The sequence below is a fragment of the Bos grunniens genome, chromosome X (assembly GCF_055505025.1).
Source record: "Bos grunniens cultivar Pamir isolate PY7600 chromosome X, Bosgru_T2T1.0, whole genome shotgun sequence".
In the NCBI taxonomy this organism is placed as follows: domain Eukaryota; kingdom Metazoa; phylum Chordata; class Mammalia; order Artiodactyla; family Bovidae; genus Bos; species Bos grunniens.
In genome coordinates this window covers 126954927-126979062 of record NC_141194.1, presented here as the reverse complement: position 1 = coordinate 126979062, position 24136 = coordinate 126954927, and the positions used below count along the sequence as shown (strand labels likewise).

The 24136-nt window shown below is 45.6% G+C and overlaps 1 protein-coding gene across 1 annotated transcript in view; it reads left to right on the top strand.

Moving 5' to 3' along the window:
• LOC147341349 (zinc finger protein 75D-like) overlaps window positions 1–23312 on the top strand; it is a 41983-nt gene extending 18671 nt beyond the window's left edge. Inside the window, exons 2-6 of the mRNA XM_086389197.1 lie at window positions 13366–13889; window positions 15066–15255; window positions 15957–16048; window positions 16377–16503; window positions 19828–23312. Of these exons, the coding sequence (XP_086245323.1) occupies window positions 13366–13889; window positions 15066–15255; window positions 15957–16048; window positions 16377–16503; window positions 19828–20054 (1160 nt within the window). The 3' untranslated portion in view covers window positions 20055–23312. The remainder of the gene's footprint in view (window positions 1–13365; window positions 13890–15065; window positions 15256–15956; window positions 16049–16376; window positions 16504–19827) is intronic.
• Window positions 23313–24136: the final 824 nt, after the last annotated feature.

The following is a 24136-nucleotide window of genomic DNA, read 5'->3' as shown; positions in this document are numbered from 1 at the left end:
ACCAAAAAGCATAAATTGAAAATCTAGAGTAAAGTTTGGAATTTCAGATATACAATGTTATATAAAAGAAGAAGAGAAAGAAACAGAGAAGAAGAAAAAAAAAGAAAAAAAAAAGTCACAGAAATTATATAAAAAAAAACTATAGGTACAAAATTGATAACATATACCAAAAAGCAAAAATTAAAAATCTAGAGTAGAGTTTGGAATTTCAAAAATACAATGTTAAAGAAAAGAAGAAAAAAACAAAAAACAAAACAAAAAAAAAAACAAGGTCAAAAAATTATAAAATATATATATATGAAGTTTGCTGAAGAAGAAAAAAATAGGGTCTTTTTTTTTTTTTTTTGCAAAGTAATAGGTTATAAAAGTGAAAATTAAAGGAACAATAGAGGACTTAAAATTTTTTTTTTTTTTAGTTAAAAAAAAAAAGAAAGAATGATCGTAAAAATAATAAAAATATATCTAGGACTTTTTTGTTTTTTTTTGTGTGGGTGTTGTGGGTTCAGTTCATTTTTGGCTAGTTCCTTGGTCAGATTTATATTTCTCAAGATCTATAGGCCCCTTCCTATGTAGTCCGTAGTAACCACAGGGTTTGATCTATTGCCTGTAGCTTCCAAGGCGTTTCCCTCTGTTATATCTTCTTCTGTTTGCTAGTCTCTTCAGTATCTGGTTTCCGCCCTGACTCAAAGGGCACGGTGGAGGACACTTTTTTTTTTTTTTTTTTTAGGCTTACTTGTTCAGTCGCGCTGTGGGGATGGAGGGAGGGATGCTGCAAACAAATAACACTGGCGTGGGCTCGCAGTGCCTCAGCCACCCTGGGTCTGCCCCCGCTCACGGCGCGTGTAGCCTCCCTGTCCACACTGCTCGGACTCTAGGTTGTTCCGCCGGGAACAATCCGAGGCTGGCCCTGGGCTGCATGCACCTCCCAGGTCCAAGCCGCTCAGGTTCAGGCACTCGGGTAGTCCTCAGAGGCGCAGACTCAGTTGGGCCTGCGTTTTGTGCTCTTCCCAGGTCCGAGCGCCAATTTGCTCTTCCCAGGCGAGCGCCAATGCTGCGACTTATCGCCTCCCCGCCACTCGGTTATCTGGATGTAAAACCGGCGCACCTTCTCAGGCAGATGTTGACCGTCCAGACCCCCAAGAAGTTTTAGTTAGCAAAGAAGCCTGCTTACAATTTTATAGATAATGTCTCTCTGGGGCTGCGATTGCCCCCTTCCGGCTCTGGCTGCCTGTCACCGGAGGGGGAAGGTCTGCAGCCGGCTATCTCTGTTCAGTCCTTTGTTCCGTGCGCGGGCCTGGCGGTCTTAGGTTAGGGCTGGCTTTTCGCGTGGTAGGTATCCCACAGTCTGGTTTGCTAGCTCAAATTATTTCGCTCAGATAGCGCTCAGGGTATTCAGGCCAGATTCTTACTCTCAGCGATGCAGCCCACGCCGCGCCTCCCTGCCCAGCCCCGGTTTGCTAATGGCGGATGCAGGCGTCTGCGCTGCTTCTCTGCTGGGGGAGTTACCATAGGGCTCGCAATCTGCGAGTTTTAAATTGTTTATTTATTTTTTCTCCCTGTTATGTTGCCCTCTGTGCTTCCAAAGCTCGGCACAGATTCGGCAGTGAGAAGGTTTCCTGATGTTTGGAAACTTCTCTCTTTTTAAGATTCCCTTCCCGGGAGGGAACTCCGTCCCTCCCTCTTTTGTCTCTTTTTTTTATTTGTTTTTAATATTTTTTCCTACCTCCTTTCGAAGAGTTGGGTTGCTTTTCTGGGTGCCTGATGTCCTCTGCCGGCATTCAGAAGTTGTTTTGTGGAATTTACTCGACATTTAAATGCTCTTTTGATGAATTTGTGGGGGAGAAAGTGTTCTCCCCGTCCTACTCCTCCGCCATCTTGGCTCCTCCCTACTTTCTGCTTTCTAATTCGTGCTGGTATTTTACCCTGACCATTATAGTTCCCACTGTAGTTCTGATTGGCATTCTAGCTTGTAGATCAGTCTCTGGAGAGTATATCTTAATTTTTGACTCTTGCAAAAATGAGTTCATTACCCTGCAATATCAAGAGCCAACCCTTAGTGGTAACCAAGCAGATTCTCATCAGAGATCTAGCTGCTTTGGGCACACTCAAGTGTTCATAGTCAACTGTTCCAAGTTGAATTTGTCTTTTCTAAAAACCCAAAATACCCTTCTTTTCTTTTTTGATTCCCTATCTTGTGTGGTGTCACCACCATCCACTCCAAAATCAGGAGTCGTCTCTTTACTGCCTGTGTCCTTCTCCCTCATGCATCCAGTTAGTAAGACTCCACTTCCTGTTGTTTCTTGAATCCATCCCCCATCAGCCTTGCTTCGGTTTAGATACAACTTATGTTGCTGTTGACTCTCTACAAGTTTCCTGTCACTGTCTACCCATTCCCAGGTTTTCAGGCCCACCCCAACCAATGCCAAGTTCACCCTCCTTCTCCTAGATAACATGGTTCATAAATATAGCCATCCCATTCTTCTCTCAATATCTCTCAACAAATCCCAAAGTTTAGGATGAAACTGCATCTCCAGAGCACCTCTGACCCCGTCTCGCTGATGCACATTGTGCACTGTGAGGTTTGTTTTCTTGCTCTCCAGAGACTAATGAGCTAAAAGAGCACTTCGTGTGCACCAGGGCCTGAACTTGTAGCTTCTCGCCAAACAGATTGCATTTCACAAACTTCATGACAATGATCAAAACACATGGAAGTTGAAAAATAATACAGAGATACTGCATGTTCTCATCATCTATGAGCAATAAGTATCAACCCATACGCAATCAGAATCGATCTCTGCCCCCTTCTCTTTCCTGCTGCTGCTGCTAAGTCACTTCAGTCGTGTCCGACTCTGTGTGACCCCACAGACGGCAGCCCACCAGGCTCCCCCGTCCCTGGGATTTTCCAGGAAAGAACACTGGAGTGGGTTGCCATTTCCTTCTCCAATGCAGGAAAGTGAAAGTGAAGTCGCTCAGTTGTGCCCGACCCTCAGCGACCCCATGGACTGCAGCCTACCAGGCTCCTCCGCCCATGGGATTTTCCAGGCAAGAGTACTGGAGTGGGGTGCCTTTGCCTTCTCCGTCTCTTTCCTACTACCATGCAATTAATTCAAAATCAACCCTATATGAGTACGTGCAGGAAATTGCTTTCAAAGGTGAACTGGAAGGCCTTATGAATAACACTAAATAAGCAATTTTTGGATCTGTTGTATTCCTCCATTTTATTGGCTTGTGAGATAATTCAGACATCCCCGATGCAGGAATAATGTTTTCAGTTTCTAGGTCCATGAACAATACACAGCCTTATAGGAAAAGAAACTTGCAGTTGACTCCAGCCAATGCAAGTGAGTGTACTAGGCCATGTGGTGTGCTGTGTGATGGTGCTGTAGGGCATATCAGGTGGCTGTAAGAAGCCTATGTCAATCCAATAGATGAGAGTCTTCCTGGCATATACTAGAGGAACAGCATGCTTTCTTCATCTTTTCATTGCCTCCCTGATACTAGATGACTAAATGCCCCACTGTGAGATACCAGGTCTCTCAAGCTGCCCTGCATAACTGGTGATTTCTGAGGCTTAACAATTCATTAAGGAAAGAAAGAGAGTAAGTAAATAAATAGATCCCTATAAGAAATTATCCTTTGGGCCACAACACAAAGGCCACACATACATATTTGAGGACTATAAGAATGTTTAAGGAAATCTCCTGACCCTGCTAAGGTAAGGCAGAATTAGAGTGATTGGTATGCTCCTATGCATGGTCACAGAAGAAGTCAGGAGGTTCTGACACCAAAATCAAAGGAACAAAAGCAAAAAATAAGCAAGCAGGGCTATATTAAACTGAAAGGCCTCTGCCCAGCAAAGGAAACCATCAATGAAATGAAATGGGTCAAAATACTTGCATGTCATATATCTGATAAGGGGCTAATATCCAAAAAAAAAAATATGGGAACTTCCCTGGTGGCTCAGATGGTAAAGAATCTGCCTGCAACTCAGGAGACCCAGATTTGACCCCTGGGTAGGGAAGATCACCTGAAGGAAGAAATAGAATATGTTAAAACCTCATACAACTCAAGAGCAGAAAAGTGAATAGTGCCATTAAAACTGGGCAGAGGATCCAAATAGAAATTTTCCCAAAGACATACAGATGACCAGTGTTACTCACTCACTTGTGTCTGACTCTTTGCAGACTCCATGGACTGTAGCTGGCCAGGCTTCTCTGTCCATGGACTTCTCCAGGCAAGAATACTGGAGTGGGTTGCCATTCCCTTCTCCAGCGGATCATCCCATCCTAAGGATCAAACCCAGGTCTCTCACATCGCAGGCAGATTCTTTACTTCTGAGCTACCAGGGAAGCCCAGATGGCCAACAGGTACATTAAAAGATGCTCTCACCACTGTTATTCAACATAGTTTTGGAAGTCCTAGCTACAGCAATCAGAGAAGAAAAAGAAATAAAAGGAATCCAGACTGGAAAAGAAGAAGTAAAGCTCTCACTGTTTGCAGATGACATGATACTATACATAGAAAACCCTAAAGATACTCTCAGAAAATTACTAGAGCTTATCAGTGAATTTAGCAATGTTGCAGGATACAAAATCAATACACAGAAATCACTTGCATCCCTATACACTAACAATGAAAAATCAGGAAAAGAAATTAAGGAATGAATCCTATTCACCATTGCAACAAAAAGAATAAAATATATAGGAATAAACCTACCCGAGGAGACAAAAGAACTGTATCCTGTATACAGAAAATTATAAGACACTGATGAAAGAAATCAAAGATTAAAAAAACAGGTGGAGAGATATTCCATGTTCCTGGGTAGGAAGAATCAATATTGTGAACATGACTATACTACCAGAAGCAATATACAGATTCAATGTGATCCCTATTGAATTACCAATGGCATTTTTCACAGAACTAGAACAAAAATTTCACAATTCATTTGGAAACACAAATGACCCCGAATAGCCAAAGCGGTCTTGAGAAAGAAGAATGGAGCTGGAGGAATCACCCTTCCTGACTTCAGATAATACTACAAAGCTACAGTCATCAAGACAGTATGGTACTGGCACAAAAACAGAAATATAGACCAATGGAAAAAGATCCAGAAATAAATTCATGCATCTATCCATACCTTATTTTTGACAAAGCAGGTAAGAATATACAATGGGGCAAAGATAGCCTTTTCAATAAGTGGTGCTGGGAAAACTAGACAGCTACATGTACAGAATGAAATTAGAACACTTCCTAACACCACACACAAAGATAAACTCAAAAAGGATTAAAGACATTCATGTAAGACCAGAAACTATAAAACTCTTAGAGGAAAACATAGGCAGAACACTTGATGACATAAATCAAAGCAAGATCCTCTATGATCCACCTCCTAGAGTAATAGAAAGAAAAATAAGAGTAAACAAATGGGACCTAATTAAACTTAAAAGCTTTTGCACAGCAAAGGAAACTATAAACAAGGTGAAAAGACAACCCTCAGAATGGGAGAAAATAATGGCAAATGAAACAATTGACAGAGGATTAATTTGCAAAATATATAAGCAGCTCATACAACTCAATATCAGAAAAACAAACAACCCAATCAAAAAGTGGGGAAAAGACCTAAACAGACATTTCTCCAAAGACATACAGATGGCTAACAAGTACATGAGAAGATGCTCAACATCCCTTAGTATTAGAGAAATGCAAGTCAAAACTACAATGAGATATCACCTCACACCAGTCAGAATGGCCCTCATCAAAAAGTCTACAAACAATAAATGTGGAGAAAAAGGAACCCTCCTGTGCTGTTGGTGGGAATGTAAATTGATACAGACACTATGGAAGATGGTATGGAGATTACTTAAAAAACCAGGAATAAAACCACCGTATGACCAAGCAATCCCACTCAGAGGCATACACCCTGAGGAAACCAAAATTGAAAAAGACACATGTACTCCACTGTTCATTGCAGCACTATTTACAATAGCTAGAACATGGAAGCAACCTAGATGTCCATTGTCAGATGAATGGATAAAGAAGTTGTGGTACATATACACAATGGAATATTACTCAGCCATAAAAGGAATGCATTTAAGTCCGTTCTAATGAGGTGGATGAAACTAGAGCCTATCAGAGTGAAGTAAGTAGAAAGAGAAAAATAAATGTCATACACTAATACATATATCAAGAAGGTCAAGGTCAAGAAGCAACAGTTAGAACTGTACATGGAACAATAGACTGGTTCCAAAGCAGGAAAGGAGCATGTCAAGGCTGTATATTGTCACCCTGCTTATTTAACTTCTATGCAGAATACATCATGAGAAATGCCAGGCTGGATGAAGCACAAGCTGGAATCAAGATTGCTGGGAGAAATATCAATAACCTCAGATATGCAGATGACACCATCTTTATGGCAGAGAGCGAGGAAGAACTAAAGAGCCTCTTGGTAAAAGTGAAAGAGGAGAAAGAAAAAGCTGGCTTAAAACTCAACATACAGGAAACTAAGCTCATGGCATCTGGTCCCATCACTTCATGGCAAATAGATGGGGAAACAATGGACACAGTGACAGACTTTATTTTCTTGGGCTCCAAAATCACTGCAGATGGTGATTGCAGGCATGGAATTAAAAGACGCTTGCTCCATGGAAGAAAAGCTGTGACCAACCTAGACAGCATGTTAAAAATCAGAGACATTACTTTGCCAACAAAGGTCCATCTAGTCAAAGCTATGGTTTTTCCAGTAGTCGTGTATGGATGTGAGAGTTGGACTATAAAGAAAGCTGAGCGCTGAAGAATTGATGCTTTTGAACTGTGGTGTTGGAGGAGACTCTTCAGAGTCTCTTGGACTGGAAGGAGATCTAACCAGTCAGTCCTAAAGGAAGTCAGTCCTGAATATTCATTGACTGATGCTGATGCTGAAACTCCAATACTTTGGCCACCCAATGCAAAGAACTGACTCGTTGGAAAACACCCTGATGCTGGGAAAGATTGAAGGCGGGAGGAGAAGGGGATGACAGAGGATGAGATGGTTGGATGGCATCACCGACTCAATGGACATGAATTTGAGTAAACTCCGGGAGTTGGTGATGGACAGGGAAGCCTGGCATGCTGCAGTCCATGGGATGGGAAACTGTCGGACACGACTGAGCGATTATACTGAATGCATATACCCGACATCTAGAACGATGGTAACAAACAATTTATTTGTAGGGCAGCAGTGGAGAAACAGACATAGAGAACAGACTAATGGACACAGGGAGAGGGCAGAAGAGGGTGAAATGTATGGAGAGAGTAACATGGAAACTTAATTTACCATATGTAAAATAGATAGGCAATGGGAATTTGCTGTATGTTTCAGGGAAATCAAACAGGGTCTCTGTTTGAGACCCACAACCTAGAGTAGAGGGATGGGATGGGGAGGGAGATAGAAGGGAGGTTCAAGAAGTAAGGGACATATATATACCTATGGCTGATTCATTTTGAGGTTTGACAGAAAACAACAAAATTCTGTAAAGCAATTATCTTTTAATTAAAAAATAAATAGAAAAAAAGATGCACTATGCTCTTAACCATCAGGGAAATGCAAATCAAAATGATAATGTGATATCACGTCACACTTGTTAGAATGGCCATTATGAAAAAGAAGAGCTATAACAAGTACTGACAAAAATGTGAAGAAATATGAATCTTCCTACACCACTGGTGGAAATGTAATTGGTGCAGCCACTATGGAAAACAATATGGATGTTCCTCAGAAACAAACAAACAAAAAAATAGAGCTACCATATGATCCAGCAATTCCACTCCTGGGTATGTATCACAAAAGAAAAAGAAAAATGCTAGCTTGAAAAGATACATGCAAGCCCTTTCCCAAGTGTTTTGGAGGAGACAAACCCAGCTGGCAGAAGCATTTGTAAAATGTTTATGTTTTTCAGTAAGATATGTATGTTGAAAAAGCACCCACTTGTAGATGTTATTATTTGTGATGACTACAAGCGTGATGGATGAACATATGGCTCTGGGTGTGCATCACACCAGGTACCGAGTGGGACTCTGGGCTCCGTAATCTGGGCATTGATGAGAGGTGGTGGGTGGCAGGGGGAGGGTTCTCCAGGCCGGAATTGAAGTTCTCCCCTGGTTAAGGTAAGAAAGGTGGTAGGTAATCTGACACCTTCCTATGTGAAGTGATCCTTTTGCCTACCACATGAGAGCCACAATACATGTTCAGATATTGTGGGGGTGTTGGGCAGTTCCTGGTAGAGTGAGACAAAGTTAGGGTGACCAGCACGGTTCTGCAGAACATCAGTGCAGAAGTCACAGGGAACAAAACCGGAACCAGTGAGCATGCAGTTCTGTCTGGATAAGATGGTAATTGATGTGAATGGTAAGTCTCATAAGGATATACCCTCTCCCCACTGTAGCCACTGTAATAGCCCCCATACAGATCTTATGATATCACCAAACTGATGTTGCTCCTACTTGGAATGTTTCCCTTGACGCCGGAGCAAAGAGGAGGCCCATATAATTGCTCTTAGGCACTAAAAAGGCATTCCAACAGGGGTCTTCACCTAGTCCCCAATTCAGCCCCTCTTCTTGTAAGCTTTCACTAGTGGTAAAGAACCCATCTGCCAATGCAGGAGATGTAAGGGACACGGGTTCCATCCCTGGGTCAAGAAGATCCGCTGGAAGAGGACATGGTAACCCACTCCAGTATTCTTCCGTCCACCTATAAAGTTGTTTGCTGCTCAGGATCTCATCTTGATTCCTTGGGTGACTCAAAGTTGAAGTGTTTACAGGAAAGAAAATCCTTTTTACACAGATTTTACAAAGTTTCTCTTTTTTACTTAGTGTTTCAAACATATTAGACAAAACATAAGTATGGAAGGGATCTGGGCGTTATGGATTTAAATTATAAGTAAACTATAAACCTTAAATTATGCAGAGGTTTATAATGGAAAAACGTTTTAAAACGGGTCAATGTATGCTTAAACCACTAATCATATTAATAATATGTAATGAAATTTAAGTGAATTACAACCTGTCTTCCTGGAGTCTCTAGTCATTTAAACTTTTTTTTTTTCTTTTCTTTGAAGCATATAAGCCATAGTAGGTTATAAGGAAAACTGAAGAGATCATTATACTTATTTCCACATTCATTCTAAATGGCTAACTGTATAATCTAATTTCTATTGAAGACAATTATAAGGGATAACTTTGAGCAGATGAATATTAAATTTCACATGGTTTACAAATCTCACTATTTAAAAAAGAGGAAAAAGAAAATGCCTTTATCTGACCATCCTCAATGGTTAGTGACCCAGCTGAAAGGTAAGCCTGGAATTATCCAGAAGCAACAATGCTCTGACTTTTCTTCCATTGTCATAAAACATTCGGTTGAAAATGCCTGACCTCAGGAACACAGCTTTGAAAGAATCATTCTGAAAACGACTCCTTGGTGAAGCAAACATGTTTACTAGTTTTACAATCACAGATAATGCACGGTGTCCTCTCACACTTTAGGGCAGCTTTGCTCTGCAAATAAGGATTAACCTTATCTTCTGAGTATAATCTTAGTTTGCATGTGAAAAGGGGGACAGGCACTCCTTGTTTATTTTCCTCCTTGGCATGTAGATCTCTGGTATCCTTGCCAGAGGAGTTTCTCACACTGATTTTTCACACTAAGGTCAGTTTCATCTCCAGCGTACAACTGAGCTACACGTACTTTCTTCTCTTCGATTCTTATAGATAAATTTTGTCCAAATGGCTCTGCTGCTGATAAGTCGCTTCAGTCGTGTCCGAATCTGTGCGACCCCATAGACGGAAGCCCAACAGGCTCCCCTGTTTTTTGGATTCTCCAGGCAAGAATACTGGAGTGGGTTGCCATTTCCTTCTCCAATACATGAAAGTGAAAAGTGAAAGTGAAGTCGCTCAGACTTCTCCGACTCTTAGCGACCCCATGGACTGAAGCCTACCAGGCTCCTCGGTCCATGGGATTTTCCAGGCAAGAGTACTGGAGTGGGGTGCCATAGCCTTCTCCGCCAAATGGATCAGTACTAGGTAAATGGTGAAAATTGGAGACACAGACAACCTGAGATATCCAGTGCCTTCTCCAAAGAACTATGCTAAGCACTACAGGACGTGTAAGATGAAACAAGAGTCCTGTCCTTCAGGGACGTATAATTCAGTAGCAAAAGCATGGGGTGTGACAACAGGAGACCTACAATTGGTCTAAAATCTTCCACCTGTAATCCACGTGACTCTTTGGACGCCAAGTCCTGTATCTGAAATTCTTTATACGTCAAAGAGAAATATAAACGGAAGGGACACCACGAGGTTCAAACCTAGCTAACAAGAATAACGGAGAAGGCCGTGGCACCCCACTCCAGTACTCTTGCCTGGAAAATCCCATGGACGGAGCAGCCTGGAAGGCTGCAGTCTGTGGGGTCGCTGAGGGTCGGACACGACTGAGCGACTTCACATTCACTTTTCACTTGCATGCATTGGAGAAGAAAATGGCAACCCACTCCAGTGTTCTTGCCTGGAGACTCCCAGGGACCGGGGGAGCCTGGTGGGCTGCCGTCCATGGGGTCGCACAGAGTCGGACACGACTCAAGCGACTTGGCGGTGGCGGCGGCAGCAGCAGCAGCAGCATCAAGAATAAACAATAATAGTTGGGAAGCACGTGCCTGCAAACCAGAAAAGGATTTTAAAAGTATCAGGGACTGCTGCTCCTGATCCAGCGAGGGGTCTGGCCAGGAGGACCAAAAGCCTCCTAACTCGAGTCCCCGGGACAATCCTAGTGATGACTTTCGGAGACGAGGGTCCTAGCCAGGCGAACTGCGCGGTAGAAAAGGCCACTGGCTGTTGGAACGCGATTCGGCAGTAATCTGGACGCAAGACACCCGGCAAGTCGGGGGGGCGGAGATCGCGGACGCTCGCAGGAGACAACCTCCTTCGAGGCGCCGCCAGGACTCCCGTGAGCCCGAGACTCGGTGACCTGAACTGTCCTTTTTTTCTGCATCCGGGGCTGACCCCAGGATGGGACGGCCGTGCGGGACGCTTCCTGACTCGCGTGTGCGCGCCTACGCAGGTTTGGGGGGGCAGAGGAGGGGGGGGTGATGGGCGTGGCTATCACGCAGCCACCGGAAGCCGTCCTTTCGTTTCCGGTGGGCGCCCGGCCCACAGCACGAGACCCCAGAATGGCGAGCCGGGGTGCCGTCTCGAGGGGCTAGACGGGTCACGCCGGAGACTGAACTCGCAAGGTCCGCGCGCACCCGGGGCCTCGCGCCTTCTCGGCACCGCCCCCGGGGGCGCGGGAACCCGCACCTGCCTGCCTCCCCGCGACGGCGTGAGGTGTGGTGACTTGATAGCCGAGCCCAGGAAGAGGGAATTGGCGTCCACGGAAGCCAGAGCTGGGTGGAGGTAATCGAGAAGCTGATTTTCCTTGGGGGTTTGGTCAGGAGAGCGCCGAGAAATCACGAGCCATACCCTTAGAGATACCTCACGAGCCAGCGGGGGTGGGGGAAAGGGCGGAAGTTAGCCGGGGCGGGCGGCCTTCTCAATGTCGCTGTGGCTTCTTTGCCGGGCGGCGGGCGGGTCTGAGACCCAGCGATACCTGTTCTCGAGGAGGCCGGTACTCAGGCAGGCACCTACAGTCATATCTAAGCTCTGGAAGCAAACTTCTGGACACCGTGTGGAAACAAAACCCAGGGTTGCTGCTGAAGTAGACTCCGGGGGCTGCTGGTGTGTGGAGAGCTTTTGGTACTTTGGACCCAGAAGGTGGAGGTGGGCCATAGGGCGGAAAAGGCCTACCAGTGCACCCAGCGAAACTTGCCCGTTTCTGCTGGCTTATGCGCATATGACTGGTGAACTTGAAAGTCGCGCAGTTGTGTCCAACTCTTTGCGAATGCAGTCCGTGGAATTCTCCAGGCCAGAACACTGGGGAAACTGTAGCGTTTCCCATCTCCAGGGGATCTTCCCAACCCAGGGGTCGAACCTAGGTCTCCCACATTGTGGGCGGGTTCTTTACCACCTGAGCCACAAAGGGGAAGTCCCAAGAACACTGGAGTGGGTGGCCTATCCCTTCTGCAGCAATTCTTCCCGGTCTAGGAATCGAACTGGGGTGTCCTGCGTTGCGTTGCAGGCGGATTCTTTACTCAAACTGAACTAGCAGGGAAGCTCCGAGAAAGAGGTCATTTCAACCTCCAAGACAGTAGTTTGTGCTGACAGAGAAGTGCAGGCAGCATCCCTGTACCTCTCGAGCCATTTCTTTGAACACCTGTGGCTTCCTTGAAAGAGCCTTGTTGTTGTTTCTCTTGGGTCACCTCTGAGAAAATGAGACTCTCAAGGCCGTTGTCAGCCTTGTAACAAGGGTTACCTTTTCTAGGACCTTTCTTGTTTCCGAACAACCTTAATCGTCCCTGTTTCTCCGTGTGTGTGTGTGTGTGTGTGTGTGTTTTAAGAGTGTGACGTTTGGATATCTTGGAAACAAAGCCAGCTGTCAGTGTTTCTAGTAAAGTGAGCAGAAATTTTTATACACAGGTGGAAAGGGGCTGCTGCTGCTGTTGCTGCTGCTGCTTCTAAGTCGCTTGAGTGGTGTCCGACTCTGTGGGACCCCATGGACGGCAGCCCACCAGGCTCCCCCCTCCCTGGGATTCTCCAGGCAAGAGTACTGGAGTGGGGTGCCATTGCCTTCTGTGAACAAGGGGCACAGTGACATTCATGTGTGTTCCCAGGAGGTCCCAAAGAAGCAGTGTTAATGGCATCTAATAGCTTAGAGGGGGAAACTTGCTGAAAGGAATAAGGTTACTTTTTCTCTATTTTTTTCTGATCTGGGTGTCTCAGTTTCACTTCAAGTATTAATATGATGTGAAAGAGAATCTAGATGTTCTATGGAGCAAAGGAATCATTCTGCATAAAAGGTGAAGGGACAGAGCATTTGTCCCTCATCTCACTGAGGATAAGAAACTGGAATGATCTATTAAAATGTAGAGAAAGTCAAATACCCCCTTTTTTAAAGGTGGGACAGGAAGTGCACAGATTAAGTATTGGATAACATCAAAGCTCCTTTTAGCAAATGCGTGTAAGTTTTTTATTCCTCAACCTTAAAGAAAACGTGATGAACTAACATTTGTCTTTCCAGAGTTGTATATTTGTTTCAAAGTTGGGTAACAGAGGAAAGGTTGAAAACATGTCCTGAGTCTTGAGCCTTCACGAGTGGCAGTTAATTTTAAAGAGGAGGCAGAACGGTTACTTCTGTTCCTCCTTTTCTGATAACTTTCTGTTGTTCTTCTCTGATAAGTAAGTAAATGTGCGTCATGTGGCTTTCTTCTTGACGTGTACTTTTTTTTTCCTCCCCTCTCTCAGTGCCCTTGGGGAGAAGATCCACTCATTGGTTTTGTACCAAAGCTGACAAGGCCTCAGTTATCAGGTGGCCCAGGAGGATGTCACAAATAGAAGAAAAGCTGTTCCCAGAGCAAATAATGATGAGCCCTGTGAAGGCGCCTGCATGCTTGTACCCACATGTGGAGGTTTTACAGGGGACTAAGAGGTCTGTGAAAGAGAGTTCCAATAAGAGTAAGAAATCCAGCCCACAGATGGGCAGTCTTCATCCTGAGAGTGCTCGCCAGCACTTCCGGAGCTTCTGTTACCATGACACACCTGGACCGTATGAGGCTGTCAGCCAACTGCAGGAATTATGCTCTCAGTGGCTGAGGCCAGAGATCCACTCAAAAGAGCAAATCTTGGAGTTGCTGGTGCTGGAGCAGTTCCTGGACGTTCTGCCCAGTCATATCCAGAACTGGGTGCAGAAGTATCATCCACAGAACGTCAAAGAGGCTGTGGCCCTGGTAGACCGCTTTCACAGAGAATGTGGTGGAATAAGCAATGAGGTGAGCAGAAAGATTCCTTACATGTACACTGTGAAAGAGGGTGAAAGTGGGGTCAATAATTGGAGAATGAGATGGATTAAGTCACTCTTCTGTTGTTCCTTTAGAATAACTAAGTGCAATCTGAAATCACAGGCTTGCAGTGACAGCTTCCAGGTTGGGGAGTTCCTGAGAGTCTTTTCCTGGCCTTAGAAAAAGAAATGCATTTTGCCCTCTTTAGGGCCAGGGTGAATTGAAGGTGGTGGGCCTGGCCTAGCATGGCCAAGGAGACAGGACTTAGCAGCCAAGAAATAAAAGGCAAGAAAATGCTAGGAAGGGAGGAAAAAACCTCCAAATGCAGGGTTTTAAAGGTCAAAGGCAGGAGAGTGTAGCAGCCAAAGTATAAATCAAACCTTTCTGGGGAGACTGCAAAGAAAGAGAAGAAATGGAAAAAGAAAAGGGGAAAAAGGATCAGAAACAAGATATAAGCTCACAGTAAAATGGAGAAAATCAGAATGCTGAGGCGTGGTGCTCTCTGGGCTGGGAACACACATCGCAGGGCCAGGAGAAAAGCGTCTCCGTGGCCTGCCTTCATGCTTTGCCTTGGCTTTGCTGGTGAGTAGGTAACCAGGTCTGCCCTGGGGAGATGGCAGCCTACTTCTCCTTGAGAGCCCCGCCTTGAGGAGCACAAGTGTCTTATACACCTGAAGTGTATGGCGGAAATTTGAATCCAGCTCTTCCCCCATTTTTTCCTCCGCTGCATCCCCTTTGTCCATGAAATTGTTCCCTGGACGTGGGAGGATTGGAAAATCCAACTGACAGAAAACTCTCTTTTATTCATTTTCTTATTCTTTAGAGGAAACTAGAAAATAAAAGTCCACTAAAGCAAGGATCCAAGTCTAGAAAGCAAGAGATTGGAGGCAGTGAGAGAACAGGCAGCCTACCCCTACCCTGCTCTTGGCCTGAGCTGTGACTGTCCAAGGAGGTGTGGAGGCAAGCAAGTCATAGCTTCTCTCATTTTAATCTGATTTTCCCAGATCATGTGTACAGTTCCTTGTGAGAAAATCATGGCGCAATATCTCTTCATTTTTAAAAATTTCCTTACACACTCCCCAAACCTGGACTCTACTCTTGTTTGTTCTTCCATCACCACCCCGAAACCAAAAGCTCTTTTCTAATGAGGATGGGGGTTATTTTTAGGTCACAACCCACCAACTGGGAAATGACACAGTGCTCTTGGGAGGAACAGCAGTGGCCCCAGGCTTTAAGTGGAAGCCAGCAGAGCCCCAACCAATGGGTGTGTTCCAGGGAGAAAGTTCGAATATATACCAGGTACTGCAGGATCCGCGCTGGAATACTCACAAAGAAAGCCAGCCTGTGGATGAAGGAGGTGAGGAGTTTCATCATAATTATCTTCTCCTGGGAGCTGTGATAGTAATTGGTTCAGGGAGCATTGCATGGGAATTTTCCAGGTGCCCAGTCATGCTTTCAGTTAGGATGACTGTCTAGTGGGAGTACAGTAGGTCCGTGGTGGGTGAAGGTGAAGGCCATTCTGGGGTACAGAAGCATCCAAACCACAGAACCCTGATATTCACAATGTGGACCTTTCTCTATAGAAATTTGAGAGGGGAGAAGAAGGTAGAGCAAGGACAAGGCGGGGGTTTGGGGTCATCTCACCATTAGAAGTTAGAGGAGAAATTGGGATCAGAAATGGGCTGTCAGTGGCAGAATGGGAAGAGAATTGTACACCAGGAAAAAAGTGATAAAAGAAATCTCCCATGTTTCCCACCAAGGTTTTAATTTTCAAACACCTCTAATGCTTGCCTAGTTCAGTGAACATTTTCTTTAATGAGAGGAAAAGCAGTGGATTTCCTTTCATTTAATGAAAACTGGGAACCAGTTCTATGGAGTGGTGGCTTTTTGGTTCTAATTTATGAGAAGGCCACTTGTGGTGCACATGTGTGAGCTCGTGTGTGCACACACACACGTGAAGGTGAGCTGTCTTTACTGAGGGAGTCCTAAACTGTAGAAGTTGGTTTGGGGTGTTCCTAAACAGAAAATATATTCTTTTTTCTGGCTCCTTCCCCACAGCTGTGCCTGCTGAAGAGAGTCCAACCTTTTCTGAGGAGAAAAGCACCCCAAGCTGCAAGTTGGCATCTAAGCTCACCTTGCCTAAGTCCCAGGTGAGCTGTACTTTACAAGCATTTTCAGGCAGCCTGAATGTGGCCTTGTCTGCTTTTCTCTGCTGCCCATGATCCTGCCTTACACAGCAGATGCTCTGAGGCACATTAGCCCCGGGTGTTCCCTAGACAACTAGGATTGGCGCTGTGGGATTGGGCACCTCCCAAGCTGTGTACTGATCTCTTGGGCACCTTTCCTGTCTCTCACTCCTTTTCCCTTGAATCTTCTCTTAACGTTTTTGGTAACTGGCCTCCCATGTAATTCAGAAATGAGTGATAGGACGGCTTCTGTTGTAGCGAGTACTGAACTACAGCTTACTCTCTTCTCTAGCGTCCATTGACATTTGAAGATGTGGCCTTGTATTTTTCCGAGGAAGAATGGAAAATAATGACCCCTGATCAGAAAACCCTCTACTTTGATGTAATGGAAGAACTCTATGAGGATGTCACCTTTCTAGGTAAAGAGTCTTCCTTTCCTTTGTACAGCAATTGAGCAATCTGTTACATCCTCAGTTCGTGGAAAATGCACACCTGTGAGAGTGTCCCAGTGTCCCAGCAGTGGGTTGGTTCTCAGCTTGATGGTGTGAGGGGAGAGGGAAGGCAGATCCAGATCACCTGGAGAGCTTTTTACAGATACACCTCTTTCTCCTAAGTAGACTGCTTGATCTATCATACTCTTGCCCTACCCTGCAAGCCCACTCTTGCCAGATCTTTTCCATGTCCGTAGAAAGCACAGTTTACCCAGTTGTTCAGGCCCCAAAACTCTCAGTTATCCTTTTTTCCAGTCCTTTGGTTATCCCCTACCCCCCAGCCAATCAGGGAGCAAGTACTCTTAACTCTGTCTTCAAAAGAGCTCCTGAATACAACCATGTCTCAACCTCTTCTGCTCTTACCATCCTGGTCTCCGCCGCCTCATCTCTAACCAGGTCTGCTGGAATATCACAGGACTCCTGTCCCACGACGTTTCCGTGTGTCCTTAGGGTTAGGTCCTAGGTTCCTCATTGCACATCCAGCCACAGCCACGGTAGAATATAAAGAAGATACTGAGTTTAAGATTCTGCCCATTTAAATGTTTGGAGTAAATAAAAGTATAGGGAGTTATTCACTTTTTCTGAAAATAGTCTGGAATTTAGATGGCAGTCCATGACCTCCAAGTTTTATTCTCAGAGTGTTATCATTGCACCCTAAACTTAAAGTGATCTGTTTAGCACAAGGGCAAGAACCATAGACCCAACGTCCCTAAGAGTTCGAGGACATTCTTCGAGAGTCTCTTTGAGGTAAACGTACATATAGGAAGAGGAGAAAATTCCTTAATAGGAGCCTTTATAAAGGCTTAACAATTTTAAGATTTTGTTCCTCTATATTCTTAAAAATTAACCTCTTTATTGACTGACTTGTAGATTCACATGCATATTTAAAATGTAACACAAAGAACCCATATACACTTTACCCATTTTCCTCAGTGATAACTTTTGCAAACGTACATGATGTCACAACCAGGATAATAAAGTGGGTACAGTCCACTGACCTTATTCATATTTTCATTTTTCTTGTATTCATTGGTGGGTGTGTATGTATTTAGTTATATAAGATTTGATCACGTGGAGGTTTGTATATTCACCACCCCAATGCAGATCCATTACCACAAGGATCCTTCCTGTTGCCCTTTTATCAATACAACAACACACCCTTCCCTCCCACACCCTACCTCGTCACCAACCTGTGCCAACCACTGATCTGCTTACAGTTTTTAAAAATTTTGTCATTTCAAAAATAGAGCTTTGGGAGATTAACTTTTCTCCTTCACAATAATTCCCTGGAAATTCATCTAAGTTATTGTGTGTATCAGTAGTTCATTCATTTTTACTGCTGAGAAGTGTTCTGTAATATTGATAAACCATTGAAAGATATTTTTGCTGTCTTCAGTCTTGGGCTATTGTGAATAAAGCTGCCATGAACATTCCTGTACAGAATTTTGTGTAGAGATGGTAAGTTTGCGTTTCTCTGGGATAGAGAGTGAAAGAGTGAAATTGCCGTTTCATATGGTAATCAGATGTTGAATGCTAAACTGGTTTTCAGAGTGGCTGCATCATTTGACCTTCCTAGCCAGCAATGGATGTGATCGTTTGTCCACATTCTTGCCATTGTTTAATAGTATTACCACTTAAAAATTTTTTGGCTTTCTGTTAAGTATGTAATGTTATTTCATTGTGGCTTGGACTTGCATTTCGCTAATAGCTGATGATATGTAGTTTTTCATGTGCTTATTTGCCATCTTTATATTATCTTCAGTGGAACGGCCTTTGCCATGGTTTTCATTTGGTTGTTTTTTAACTGTTGAATTTTGAGAGTTCTTGTATAGATTGTAGTGCTTTCTAGCGTATATGGTTTGCAAGTAGTTTCCCCAAGTCTGTATATTTTTCTTTTTATCCGCTTCCCATGGGTTTCCACAGAGTAAGTTTTTTATTTTGATGCCCAGTTTTTCACTTTTCTTTTTACTGATTGTATGTTTGCTATCAGGGCAAGCCATAGATCCCTAAAATTTTCTAAGTTTTTCCTAAAAGTTTTTTAAGTTTGCATTTAAGTCTGTGATTCATATTGAGTAGATTCTATATAAGATACGAAATTTAGATTGAAGCTCATTTGTTTTTTTGCCTGTGTAGGTCCAGTTGCTTCAGCCTTGTTTATTGAAAAGGCTGGCCTTCCTCCATTGAATTGCTTTTGCACTTTGGTCAAAATCAGTTGGGCATACTTGTGTATCTGTTTTGTTCCATCGAGTTATGTGTGAGTCTTTCTTCCCACTTTATTCTTTTGTCAAGATTAATTTTATTTTAAGCTATGCTAGGGCCTGTCCCTTTCCATGTAAAGTTTAGAATACGCTTACCTATAAGAAACTTTTTTGGAATTTTGCTAGAAATAACATTAAACTACATGTGAATTTGAGGAGGAATGATCTCTTTACTGTGTTGATTTTTCCAAACAATGAACACAGTATGTTTTTCAAGTTTTCTTTGATTTCTTTCATCGTTTAAAAAATGTTACCTACTTACCTATTTTGGCTACACTGGGTCTTTTCTACTTTGTGGAATATGTGTCTAGTGACAGCTTAATTTTCAGAGCCTTTATGTTATTTTGGTCTTCTCGATTTATGTGGTACTGCTGGGATTCCCATGTGCTCCTGCTCATGCTGCCAGAGAGTGAGGAATGAGGAAGATCTTTACTTAGGCTAGAGTGTCTCTCAGTGGGAATCTCTTACCCATAGGGATGAAGAGGCTTCCTGGGGCCGGCTGCTAGTGGCTGGTTAGCTAGGTCCATCTTGCTAGTTCTGCATGACCAATCTTACGTCTCCGATTGGAGTTCTGATGTTGTCAGATGGTTTCCCGTTTCCGATTGCGGATGGAGTGAGCCTATTCAGGTACCCTTCTGTTGCTCGGTTGAGATTTGGAAAACACGAGATCTGGGTTGCCTACATTTCTGGATGTGGGGATGTAAGATACCTACTGTGTTACTCTTCCAGTCCTGGAGTCCCAAACCATTTTGCCTTCCTCTTACCACTTTATAGAATTCTCTGTTCATTGTATCTTGCATTCTTAAATGGATTTGTAGTTGTGCCCAGAAAGGAAGACCAGGGAAAAATGGGTCTGTGCCATTTTGTCCAGATTGGACCAAAAATCCCTTGTTTCCTGTATTTTTAAAAAGCTGTCAGCATTGATTTTTCTTCCATGCCGACAGTTTTCTTGTTCTGCGAAACAGATGGCTGATTCTTCTGTTTATTCCAACAGGGTTAAAGCTCACAAATGACACTGGAAATGACCCACCTGTATCTCTTCCTACATTAGAGATACAACCATCAGGATGCGAAGTATTAGGAAAGGCCACAATGAAAGATGCTGAGATAACAGTGGGCAATGAAAATCACGGTGATACACGCAGGGTACGGAAACGACCTCGCAGTCCCGAAGCCCCAGCTCTCGCCAGCCACTTCGTGGCTGGTGACAAACTGCACTGAAACTCTCAAAACGGGCCCTTTCCATGAAACTCAAGGAAATTATCTGAGTGCAGCCAACCTGTTGTTTCACTTTAGCCTAAGGAGGGAGCAGAAGGAAGAAATTTTTCATTAGAAACATGAATGATTGACCCTGACCGAAAAGGTAGGAGGCCAGAGGTTGGACTTGCGGGCTGGAGGGAGGCTGTTGCCATGGCATCTACATATCCAGCCCCTGGGGGGCTTGGGGGAGGAAGGCACCCGTGGAAGCCAGCCTGGAAAGCTGCCAAGCCAAGAGCAGGCAAGGCAGGGTGCACACAGGCCCTCTGGACAACCTTGTCATATTTCCAACTTGGGGATGAGAGGCAGCTTCCTGGGCATCTCGGAGGGTCAGCCCATCACCTCGGCCCATGGCCCCGGTAGTGTCACCTGAACACGGGGGAATGGAGGGAAATGGCCCTGGAGAGGCCCTGAGAAAGCCCTAGAAGAGAGCGGATGCTGGCCCCCTTGTCCTCCACCCCTCGAGAGGCAGCCTGGACAGATGGTTGTGTTCTTGGCCCAAGCCCAGGTCTGTCACTTTCTCAGCCCTTCACAAGACTTCCTCCTGGCAGGTCTCTGGGACTGCTCTCTGCCTGCTCCCGCTGTCTCTCTTGCTCCTCTCCACCCTCCAAAGCTTTGCATCAGGGGACAGGGAAGAGTGGGAAAGACGTGTTCCTCCCAGCCCTGCCCCATCTCAGCCACGCTCCCTCCACCTCCTACCAGTACCCTCCTGGTGCCACAGAATGCGCTGCTCCAGTCCTGGACAGCCTCCAGCAGCCCCTGTGTCCCAAAGGATTTGGGAAAGTGGGGGTCTCCTTGAGTGGCGGGCAGCTGTCAGGCCGGGGTGGGAGAGCAGATGGAGAAGAGGCTTGTAGGGTAGGCAACAACTGGGGAGACGGGGACATCTCTGGGTGAAGAGGCAACTCTCAAGTCCCCATGTTTTTCTTGCAGGAACTGGTTTTATAGAAGGTGAACCGCCCCTTCCGTGGTCTTGTCCAGAGAGTCAAATCCCTGCCTGGGGCACCCCTGACCCTAGAGTTGCCTGGGGAGCACCCGAGAAAATTGCCTGACCCCTCGAAGAGAGGCAGGGCCTTCCAGGTGGAGAGCCCGAGGGAAGGGGTGGCCTGGTGATCCAGTACTGGCATGGGGAAGGAAGGATGGAGCTAGAGACACTCTGGTGGAGCAGGTTCTCCCCACCTGCTGGGCTCTGGGAAGGGAGACATTTGCCCTTGTGACATAGATCAGAAGTGGGGGAGCTGAACCTGCCTCTGGGTCTGCACGGCCTACCTGCCCCCCAGTCTCTGGGAGACCTGGCACAGTGGGATGGGGGAGGGGAGCACAGGCTCCCAAGAGATCTAGAGAGAGAGAGAGGCCCGTGGCAGCGAAGGTGAGAGCAAGTCACAGGCAAGAACTGGGGGACAGTCTGAGCTGATACGGTCACAGGAGAGATGAGTCCCAGAACCCCCTTGGGGAGCAAGGTCCTTACACACAAACCTCCCCACCCCAACCCAAGCCCCATGCAAGGCTTAACCAGGGGTTCCTTGGTGTTGAGTGCCACAGGCCTCTCAGTTTGGGTGGGGGTGTCGGCTGGCTCCTGGGGCCGAGTGTAATAGGAGGGAAGGGATACAAGTGGGTGGGGTGGAGCTGAGACCCACACATGACCCCATGTCTCTGTCTCCAGGCTGCCCCTCCTGCTAGGATCACACAGGAGCATCTGCTCTGGATGGGCCTGCAGCGGTCCTGGCTGTGCTGCTGATTGGTGCACCAGGAGCGGCACTGAGGGGAGCCGGGAGAGGCCCTGGCCCTCACCCCCATCCCACATCCACATCTGCCCCCTCACTGATTGCTTGCGGTCCTGGTCCTCAGTTGCTGGGACTAAGAACCACAGCAGCCTGGTTGCCCCTGGGACAGAGGGGCTGAGCCTCACACCATGTGCCCTTCTCAGCCACCCAGGGCCCGGCTGAAGAGCTCTGCCTGCCTCACCCCGAGGCCTGAGGCTGCACCCAGGCTACCACATGCGCCCCGCAGATTCCCACAGACGGAAGGGCGCTGATGGCTTCCTCCCTTGTGCCAAGTTGCCTGGAAACCCCTGGTCCTGGTGGCCCCTCCTCCACCCCAACTGTGTCCCTCCAGGACCACTTCCGGGAGACTGCCAGCCTTTGGACTGCATCCCTGGAGCTGAGAGACTGTGACATGGGCTGCAGGGGAGGAGAGGAGCGGAGGACCAGGGGCCTCCTTGGGGCTGATGCATAAATATGTCCTTTTCAAGTTTGGATCTCATCCTCCGTGTGACTGGATGCCCAGCTGCAGCCCCTTCCTGGGCCAGCCTGAGAGGACCTGGGGAGGGCACTAGGGAGGGTCTTTACTTAATATGTGCGTGCCTGTGTGTGAATGGGTGTGTGAGTGTGCATGTTGAGTGCATGTGTGAGTGTGGGGATGTGTGTGTGAATTTGCATGTTCATGCATGAGGGCTTGAGTGTGTGAGCGTGGGGATGTGTGTGTGGGTGTATGTGGATGAGTGTATGGGTATGAGTGCAGATGAATGCACGGATGTGTGTGTGTGAAGGTACGGGTGTGAGAGTGTGAATATACATGTCAGTGTGCATGTGTGAATGCGTGTGTGTGAGTGTTTATGCACACATGAGTGGCTGTGCGTTGCAGACGGTGCTGAGCTGTTCAGTGGGTGTGCTCTGGGGGACGGGCATCCTGTCCTCCCCAGGCTCCCAGCTCTGTTGGAGCTGCCTGGGCCCTGGGAGGCCGCTTCCCAAAGTGGAGAAAGTATGTTGGAGATTCAGGGGCCCCGGGCTTAGAGACCCATCATCACCTGCAGAGAATCCCCCCTCCCCATGGGGCTCTGGCTGGGGCTGTCCGCCCCCAAAGGTATTGGCTGTGGGAGGGGCGGGGACACGTCCTCAGCACGTGCTCCTGCCACTATTTTTCTTACTATTTTGATCTTGAGTAGTTTGCTGCTGCTGCTGCTCTCCCACCTCTTCCTCATCTCCTCACTAGGCCTCTGCTGCTCTCCTCTCTGTGTACTTTATTTATTTGCAATCTCTTTTTCAGGCAGTGAAGGTTCTACGCCATCACCGACTTGAATAAGACAGCTTTCCCTTTTCTGTGTGTGATGAACTCTCCACCAGTCAGCGCAGTCTGGTCAGAGAAATGTTCTTGTTTTCAGTGTTGTCAAATCTCGTGTCTATCTAAGTTAATAAAAAAAAATCATTTGAGTTCAATAAAAAAAAACACGGAGGCCTCTTGTTTCTGGTGTGGTGCCCCCTTGGAGGAGAGGGTCTGTTGGTGAGCTCACCCGACTCTGGTGGCCAGAAGCTGGGGGAGGGGAGCATCCTGAGGGCTATAATTGGGTGGGGTCATGGCAGGAAACCAGTGAATGTTATACTTCATATTAAGAGAACAAAGGGGTAATACATAATCATTCCAAAAGATTTAAAACATGGATTTGGTGAAATTCAATACCCATTCATGATTTTAACATCTTTTAAGAACATTGAAATTGTTAGGAACTCATTCTTCTGGCAAATAGTCTATAAAAAACCTCAGTGTGCATAGTATTTAATGGTGAAAGAATGTTCCTAATATTGGGAACAATGCATGGTGTCTACTCTTGCCATTTCTATTCATCATTGCAGTGGAAGCTTGAGCAAATGGAATAAGCCCCCTACCCTGACAAATCCATCCGAATTGGAAAGGAAGAAATAAAGCTTTATTTATTCACAGATCATCCTGTATGGAGAAAATAACAAGTAAAGCACAGACACAAAAAAGCCACTAGACCCATAAACAAATTTAGCAAGGCCAACAGGACACAATATCAACATCAAAATATCACTTATACTTGTACATACTAGCACCAAAAATTCCAAAAATGAAATTAAGAAAGCAACTGGATACACAATAGCCTTCAAAAGAATAAAACATTAGGGATAAATCCCATAAAAAATGAATAAGACCTGAAAACTAAAAATTACTTAAAACATTATAAGACATAGCTGAGAAAATTTAAACTTAGTAAAGATAGTTCATGGATTGGGAGACTCAATATGACAACC